Genomic DNA, 9296 nt, shown 5'->3' on the forward strand with positions numbered 1-9296 from the left:
AAACAAACAACTATGGATAAACCTAAACTAACAAACAACTATATTTTGCTCAGCTGTCAACCGTATAAAATTATATGTATCATAGCTCTTGTCTTGTTAGAAAATACAGCTGAGATCTCAGGCCTTAGAAGAAGTGGAGGACAAAGTGTTCAATATCCCAACTGTGCTATCTGTTAGTCAGGTTGGCATCCAGGCCGAATAGCGACTGTCAAAACAGCGACTGTCATAATGGCGACTTCATAATAGCGACGAAATCAAGTGAGCGATATTCCAAACAGCGATTGTATAAATGCCGACCGCATTAAAACAGCGACTGTTATGATAGCGACTTAACTAGGCTTACCATATTTTTTTGATTGAAAAGCGGGACGCTTCAGAACAACAAGCCCTATCAGATAAATGTGGTTTACATTTTACTAGAAGTATGAGACTATTTTGGATTCCTATCGTCAGGGACAACTGAAGTAGTAAGACACCAAGAAAAACTAAAATAATGGATTTTACTAGGAAACAAAACAATGTTCAAGCATTTGTAAATTTACATAATCGTCCAATCATACTTTTCTGTAGACAATACTTTCTTCCAGAAGTCTATATTCAACTTTATTTTCTCATAAAAACCACAGCAGGAAAAGTCAGTTTTAATTTTGCAGGTAATAAGGGCTTTCACATTCAAATGGTTTTTGCAGAAGAAAATGCAAACAAGTACCGGAACCGTACGAAATAAGTTCTTTCAATAACCTAACTGCAAAAAGATCATCTCCTCCTCCTAGCCTACTATTACTGAACAGTGAACAAGCGAATGCGCTAACAATCAACTCACCACTGGACCAATTACCCACTACAATGATGTAACAACTACTTTCACATTTAACACAACGAAACAAGAACACGCATCGGGTATTGCTTTTCAGAAAATTGGCTAAACAAACCGATCACATCATGCTAATATTCGTGTAGTGTGGGGCAATGCTGGCTCAGTAAATGCCAAAGCGGGACTTTTAGTTGACTGATCGGGACGCCGGGACAAAGCCTTTAACAGCGGGACTGTCCCGGCTAAAACGGGACGTATGGTAAGCCTAGACTTAACTCGTGTTCACTGAGTTGAATTCACTGAGTCGAATGAGGCATTTATAAATGGAAGGCAACACTATGACGTGTCACATTAATTTTAAGGTCGTTTGAAAAATTTCATTAATTTTAAGGTCGTTTGAAAAATTTGCCCCAATGGATTTTATAATTTCAAGAAAAGGAAGTGACATGATAAGTTATGAAGGCTTTTTGTACAGGAAAGACAAAACAAAGTTAAATACAATCAATTGGAGATGTGCTAAAACAGGTTGTAAAGGTCGCCTAACGACAAGCCTTCAGTATCGTGAGCAACAACAACCCCTAGTGAGCAGTGGCGTCCACACGCATCCACCAAACCCTTTGGAAGTGGCAGCCAGGAGAGTTGAAAACAGTGTAAAAACAGCTGCAGTAAGAACACGGAATCCACCACGAAGAATCGTGCAGGATGCATTGACCGAAGTTAATGAAGAAGTTGCAGCAGCTGTTGGCTCTTCCACAAATCTGCGTCAAACCATCAGACGGAAAAGGAAAGCAACAGACAACAACCCCCCAGCTCCTGTTAATGTAGGAGAACTGTTCATACCTGATATGTTGAGACAAACAACAGACCAGCGTGGCTTCCTGCTCTATGACAGTGGGTCTGGAGATGTTCATCGGATGCTTATTTTCAGCACAGATCAGTTTCTTCAAACCTTACACGATTCCGAACACTGGATGTGTGATGGTACATTCAAAGTGTCACCATCCCTTTTTTATCAAGTATACACTGTGCATGCTATGATACGAAACAATGTGCTTCCCTGCATTTTTGTTCTACTCCCAAATAAGCAACAAGTAACATACTCTCAAATGTGGACTGAAATCAAATCACTGAAACCTGGACTCGCTCCAAGAAGTGTACAGATCGACTTTGAACTAGCTTCCAAAGCTGCGCTCATTGAAGCATTTCCTCAAACGCACATCTACGGCTGTTACTTTCACTTGGGACAATCGCTCTGGAGAAAGATTCAGGAAAACGGACTGCAACGGTTAAATGTGCAAGACGACAATATTCGGATGGCACTGAAAATGCTCCTTGCTCTTGCCTTTCTACCAGTGGATGAAGTGAGCGATGCCTTTGATGAATTGGTGGCAGACTACCCAGCAGAAGTAATGCCTCTCGTAAATTACTTCGAAGACAACTACGTGGGCCGAAGAAACAGACGGGGAGACAGACGACAGCCATTGTTTCCCGTACATATGTGGAGTGTGAAAGCCAGACAAGATGCGGGACTGCCACGAACCAACAACCAGCTAGAGAGTTGGCACAATGCGTTTCAGGGATCAACGGAAACTCATCATCCTTCCATCTTTCGATTCATCGAAGCTTTAAGACGGGAGGAAGCCCTTCAACGGGCAAACCGAACCCAGCTACTACAAGGCAGAGACCTGACTCAGCGAATGAAAAGATACGTGACAATGAACACACGAATCACTGTTGTACAGCAAAATCGAGGCCAGTATGATCTGCGGCAGTTCCTTCGAGCCCTTGCTCACAATTTAGAAATAAACATGGCTTGATTTTTATTGCAAGACTTTTTGTTGTTTTAAAGTCCCTTTTGGTTTCAATCTTTTTCTAGACCCTGAATTTTATTGCAAGGCTTGACGATTTTCTGTTGTTTGGTTGACTAGCCTATTTCTTTTTAAATCATGTGACTTCTATGGATAGTCCAAATAAAATGTTGTTTTAAAGTCCCTTTTGGTTTCAATCTTTCACTATGCAGTGTTTGCCTGTTTGTGCGTGCATACATGTGTAGAGAGGTGTGGGGGATGGAAGGTATGTGTGGAGGGGGTGAAAGAGTGCGTGTGCGCGTAAGCCTTGGATTTAATAAAAGAAGTGAGGTTGCTGTTGTGGCAGTCGCTGTTTTTGATGAATCGCTGTCGTGTAGTCGCTCTATTGACAGTCGCTGTTTTAAATGAATCGCTGTCGTGTGGTCGCTCTATTGACAGTCGCTATTTGGAACCCGAGCCAGTCAGGTTACATCTCCTTTTATGTTTAGCCAAAGCCATAAATGGATTTCAATTTCTGACATCACAGTAAGGTGATAGGTTTTAGCACTATACCGGAACAATCCCAGGATTTGTAAATCTCGTAAATCCCAATTATCAATCAGCAATTAATCATTTACCGGAACGGCTTTCCGGCTTGCTTTCACCACTGTTGGAACGTCAAAGACAGTTTTCACAGAGTTTATTTTTAAAGCCAATACATTAACATTGAGATTTAGTAATCATAAAGAACGTAGTACAGTTTATCACAATTTTTTAATTTTTGTAACTGTTGTTTTATTAATAGTAAAACTAAAATATTCAAAAATAGTTGCAATAAAATTCAGTTAACACTAGAAGGACGGGGCGCGTCAATTGACGCATTTTCAACCTAAGTGCATCTATAACTTTTAAGTGGTGCATCGCAAAACCGTGATATTTCCTGACTTTTCCTACATTAGTGTTAGGTAACTAACCCATGAATATGAAGTTTTTATTTTACCGGTAGAGATAATTAACGTGGTCACTACCTAGAAGGACGGGGTGCGTCAATTGACGCATTGTTACTTCACAGTACAAAAACCAGTTCTCGCGATAGAGAGCATTGTTTTCTTTCTGCTGATAATTACAGGTTTATCGAATTAGGTCACAGCTGCCAACACAGAGGTGTGACAAACGTGTCGACAAACTATGCAAGTCAACTTTTCCGCAAAACAGAGTAGTTTCGTCACAAGCGCAGCCTAATTTCGGAATTTTTGAAGTTTATCGAAGCGTAAGTGTAGTAAGAGTTTCTTAGTTAGATAAATTAGATAAATTCGTCGGCTTGGTGGTTGCTCGTGGCGTGATAGGAGGGCGCAACTTCCCTGTGAAGAGTTTGTGGGGGAGGTCGTGGGGATGTCCGATGTTTTCCCAAACCATGGCAAGAGACAGGTTTCTGGAGCTCATACGATTCCTTCGCTTCGATCTGAAGACGGAAAGGCGTAGGAATCTATTGCATGATAAATTTGCACTCGCTTCACAACTTTGGAACAGTTTTATATCAAACTGCCAAAAAGCATTCATTCCACAGTGGAAGATAACTGTGGATGAGCAACTATTGCCGTGTAAGGCACGCTGCAAGTTCATCCAATATATGGCCAATAAACCAGACAAGTTTGGTCTAAAGTTCTGGCTGACAGTTGACGTTGAAAACAAATATTTATTCAACGGTTTTCCTTACGTTGGAAAAGATGACGCAAGGAGCCCCCACGTGAGTGTGCCCACCGACGTTGTACTGAAACTCATGGCTCCGCTTTTTCAAGGAGGTTATAACGTCACTTGCGATAATTTTTTCACCTCACTTGACCTGGCGTTGCGACTTGCGGAAAAGAAGTGCAGCCTCGTAGGGACAATGCGCCAGAACAGGAGAGAAGTCCCGGAAGAGTGCAAGAAGAAAAAGGAGTTGCGTGAAACAGAAGTGTTTAGGCACGAGTGCTTGTATTTTCAATGCGATTGCTTTTGTTAATTAAAATGCACAAAGCGGACATGCGAGAGAAGTAGTTTTTTCGGAGCAACAGCACAGTTTTCTCAACAAAAAACGTTAGATTTGCGCCGTTTTGACCTTTTGCGTCAATTGACACACTCCGTCCTTCTAGGTATACGAAAATTGCCGTCCTTCTAGTGTTAATACAGGGGCGGGCAACTTCTTCGGTCGGCGGGCCTGATATGAGAAAATGAAGTACTTGGCGGGCCGGATTCCTGAATAGATTGGAACGCAGCTTTGTCTTATTAATGTTCATGGTCGAAAATGTTTGCTCATAAATGTATGTAGACCCGAACAGAACAAGTAGATTTATGGCCATCTTTCTCAGGTTGGCAAACTTGGACTTATTCAGTGACGCAATACAGGAATTGCGGTAGAATGTGGCCGCAGGCCACATTATCATGTAAGACCGGAAACTGTCTGCGGGCCGCTCAAAATCCCGTTGCGGGCCGTATGTTGCCCACCCCTGAGTTAATACATCCACTTTGAGACCAGTCGATTTTGGTTGTAATAAGCAGTGGTAAAAATTTTTTCCTAAAACTACCAATGAACAATTCCTAGGTCAACATGTTAGCAATCTTAACAAGCAAGACACTTCAAATGCATTAAAGAAGACTGCTTCAGCTGCAACAACTGCTTTAACCCTCTGTTGGGCACAATGCAATTTGTTACACATACTGGCACAATGTGCCTATCAGGCACATGTCAAAAATTGTTGTAAAATTTGAAATGCGAGCGCTTAGATATATCAAGAGTTAAAAAAAACAATGTCTGCAAGTACAATTTGCAATAATTTATGCATCTGGCATAGAGCATGTTTTTGCAACAAATATTTGTAGAAGTATGTCATTTTCACGTGGCTTCAATTGCTTTCATCTGTAGATTTGCTTTCAGTAATGCATGATATGCAACCAAAATTGGCATAATCTAAGCAAAGCGCCATGTGGTATTTCTTGCATTCGTATCTTGAAAGCCTTCTGCAACCGCTGTCTCGGGTGCTTGGAGAGCATCTTCTTCTATTTGCCGGTGGTTATGGAGTGTTTCCAGTGTCTTCACTTCCTGCCAGTTCTCCGCTGGGTGGGCGATATTTTTGCAATCTTGTTTGCAGATGCAGCGACATTCCTACTGTTTTTACACATTCGTCTGGTTAGTTCTCCAGCAACAAGTTCTTTGAAAAGCATCTTCAGATGTATCTTTCTTCTTACTGTTCCTGTTGTTCACAAACTGTGTGAAGATTTCTCGCATCGGAGCAAGCCTGTCTTCAGTTTTTCTTGTTATATGCGGATCATGGTCCGGTCATGGTCAAACCGCAGGCAACGTAGCAGGAATTTAAACACTTTTATGTTCATGACAAGATCGAATATCTCCTTCTGTTTCCCAAAGTTCTTCCAAACTCTGTCTGTTTGCTCTGTAGGCTCCTGCTAAGTAAAGGAGTCCTATGAAGGCTTTAACTTCAATTAGATCTGTACATTTTGCATCCTGATTCCTGACATAGTTATCTTTCACAAAATTTATATACTGATTGGTGTAGGTCACCACGATCTTTAAGATGTCATTTGTAAAGAAGCAGGTCCAGCATTATGCTACAGATTTTGCCAGCCTTGCATCTCTTAACGGTTCAGGTAGATGTCTAATAAGGTTATGAGGTCTTGTTCTTGAACATGTCAGTAACGGATATTGGTACCATTTGTTAATTTTGTCCTTCCCAGTATAATAATTGGTTCCAGTTTCAGTATCGTCTTCATCTGTTTCTTCATAACTGTCATTTTCCTGTTCTGTTTCAGAATCATCGGTTTTTTTCTTCTACATTGTCTTCTGATTAAGTATCACTGCTGTCCTCACAATCCTTATTCTTACTGCTCATCATTGGAATTTTCCAACATACATACTACCTCGTGCAATCAAAGTATCTAACTCGTCATTTTAGTTCAGTAGCCATATAGCAAGCAAAGAATTAGACATAAGCTTATGTATGGAGTAAACATACGCGATCGGGTGCAGTGTGCCTAACAGAAAAAGTAGTAAATTGTAGAGTAACATTGAAATAAAGAGTAAATCATGATGCATTGTCGTTACATATAACAACAGACAGTCTCAGACAAAATTTAAATATCCTTTACCACTAGTGTATGTGGGTGGTTCAAAGGCGGTTGGTTCTCGCCAATCAGAACCGACATGCGTGTGCATGACAGATCTACTGCGCCCGAAGGAGGGTTAAGGGTGCAGAAGCGCACAACCAGACGACGCTACAATTTGAGTAGCCGGGGTCTATAGTATACAAATACATCCTGTGGTTGTGCACTTCTGCACTAGACCCGAGTGATGTTCTAAAATAATCTGCTTGATTAAATACTTGTTTCTTCACACTAAATAGCCATTTACCTACACAGGTTGTCCTATTAGATTTTCGTTCATAATAAGCCATTATTAGGCCAATTTGCCTGCATGGGGAATTGAAAGTGGATGTATTAAGCGATGGCTGGATGTAATAACCGGGGTTAATATAATGGAAAATGACTAGGAAAATTCCATTCCAAACAATTTGAACGTGACTGGTTATATCAAGCCGATTCTACTGTACTTGCCGTGCAGCACAGAGCTGAGTGAACCTGTGTATTTTGGAGTCAGCCTGTTCCATGTATATGCTGCATGTTATGCAATTTAAGTAAAGCTTAAAATCTTTGTATATATATATTTTTAATTCCTGGCATAGGGCTTTGTCACCAAACTTTGTTCAAACTTTGCCCTGTCATAAGTGTAACTAGCATCAATCAACATAAACCTGGAAAATCTTTCAAACTCTGTTCAAACTTGAGACTCTCTTTCTAAAGATGAAAGGTTTAATTACAGCAGGTAAGTTTCATAATCTTATTTATTGGTTTATTAGCTTATTGTTATGATCTGAATTGTGTATACAAGGAAAAACTGTAGTCAACAAGATCTAGTACAAGAAATGACATGTTAGTGATTTTAAGTGTGAATAAACGAATGTAAAATCAGTTTCAGTGCTTTTCTTAGATTGACACATTGTTTACGTGTTACATACAATAACTTTGTATCATGTATGTCAAGTTGGTTATAGTGATTGCCCGAATATTTTTTAGGATCAATACCAATTATATCTGTGATCAAAGCAGCCAATAACCGATATTCATTTACAGTAAAAGGAAAAAATATTGGCTAAAATTTTAATACAACTGAACCCTGCTGTTTCTTTCTTTTGTGCAAATGTTTTCCATCGAACATAAACGGGCTATATACCACTACCTAAACGTCATCCAGTTTATGTATCTTGACATACACATTTTAGTGCAGAACTGTTGATTGTTCCATGTGATGTTAGTGTATGCTTTGAAATGACACGGCAAAAAGAAAACACTCAGAACATGTTTGATTTTGTAAATCCTTTCAATTTGCTAATAGCTTAATAAAAATGAAAGAAACGACCGCTTTTGATGGCGGGTCTACCATTACCATTGAAATCTTCATGCTAATTTTACCAATACAACTTTAGCTCGTGTTTCCACAACTAGTGACTCATTTGAAGATAGTGGATCTAATTCGCATGTACTCAATTAATTTGCAATGGGCCAGAAGTACTAATTATCAAAATATGATTCAATACAAATAATGAGTAGCTTGTCTAAAACCTGGTTCCAAAAAAATTGCTCAGCATCGGCTATATTAAACAGCAAGTGATCACTGGACCGAATAAGTTGCACTGGCAAGTGTGGAGTAAAATAGGGTTATTAAAATCAAAGATTTATTAGGCGAGTATATATATAAGTAAATTTCATATGAGTGCAATTCCAACTCCAAGGGAACCATTGCCTGTTGTAACCACAGTATTGGCACTCTAACCATCCCACCACTAAGCCGACTCGTTTTTAATTTTTTGTTTTATACAATCTTGATTGTGTTTTGGAAATTCAAATTATGTGCATTTTCCTAGCATTGAGTGAAGAACTTAGTACCTAAAACTGTGAAATTCTATTTACTAATCATGGAAGTTTTACATTTCCTTTGTTCAGGACGAACATTTTTAGCTTTACAAAGGCAGCAATTTACACCTAAAAGAAAAATTGCCATGGATCGTGACAATTATGAAATAAAATATCCTGCTCTGGGAATAACTGTTATTGGACTTGCTGTATGTGCATGGATCATCAAAGAAGTAAGTTCATTAGAGAGTGGACTAAAAAAAATTATGGCTGACCGTATATGGATATAGTTACTTACTATGTCATTTCATTTCTATGTGTAGATCAATATGGAAGATAAGAGGGCTACAGAATATTGGGTTGCACGAACGCCATTAGCAGAACGAGAACGTGATCCAGATGTTGATGTTTTGCGATACAGGAAGACATCTTTCAATGTTAAAGAATGAGTTATTATTTATATATTGTTTTATTTCAAAATAAACTTTTTTCACTGTATTGCAATATACCTGAATAGTGAACATTATTGATTGTGGATTTGAGCAACCACTGTAGCAATAGGATTGTAGTCAGTAGTGGTCAGTATTGAAGTAGTCTACTCGAGTAGATTACCAAATGTTGAAGTGGGAAGTAGTCAGTGTTTTAGTGCGAAGATAATTTGTAGTAATTTTCCTTTGCTATCACATCTGCACAAAACGTTTTTATACAATCTACAACCTGATTTTTACATAACA

The 9296-nt window shown here is 39.3% G+C and overlaps 3 protein-coding genes across 3 annotated transcripts in view; all 3 read left to right on the forward strand.

The window, feature by feature from the left end:
- Positions 1-9296, forward strand: part of LOC143464550 (uncharacterized) — a 146405-nt gene that overhangs the window by 55088 nt on the left and 82021 nt on the right. The gene's annotated exons all lie outside the window — the stretch shown is intronic.
- Positions 1228-2631, forward strand: LOC143466174 (uncharacterized). The gene has a single exon (XM_076964812.1). The coding sequence runs from the start codon at positions 1228-1230 to the stop codon at positions 2629-2631; it is 1404 nt and encodes a 467-aa protein (XP_076820927.1).
- On the forward strand, positions 7302-9088 carry LOC143464686 (uncharacterized). The gene is made up of 3 exons (XM_076962615.1): positions 7302-7474; positions 8653-8795; positions 8886-9088. Exons 1-3 carry the CDS (start codon positions 7453-7455, stop codon positions 9009-9011), a joined length of 291 nt encoding a protein of 96 aa, XP_076818730.1. The 5' UTR covers positions 7302-7452; the 3' UTR covers positions 9012-9088.

Source organism: Clavelina lepadiformis, chromosome 7 (assembly GCF_947623445.1).
Source record: "Clavelina lepadiformis chromosome 7, kaClaLepa1.1, whole genome shotgun sequence".
Lineage (NCBI taxonomy): Eukaryota > Metazoa > Chordata > Ascidiacea > Aplousobranchia > Clavelinidae > Clavelina > Clavelina lepadiformis.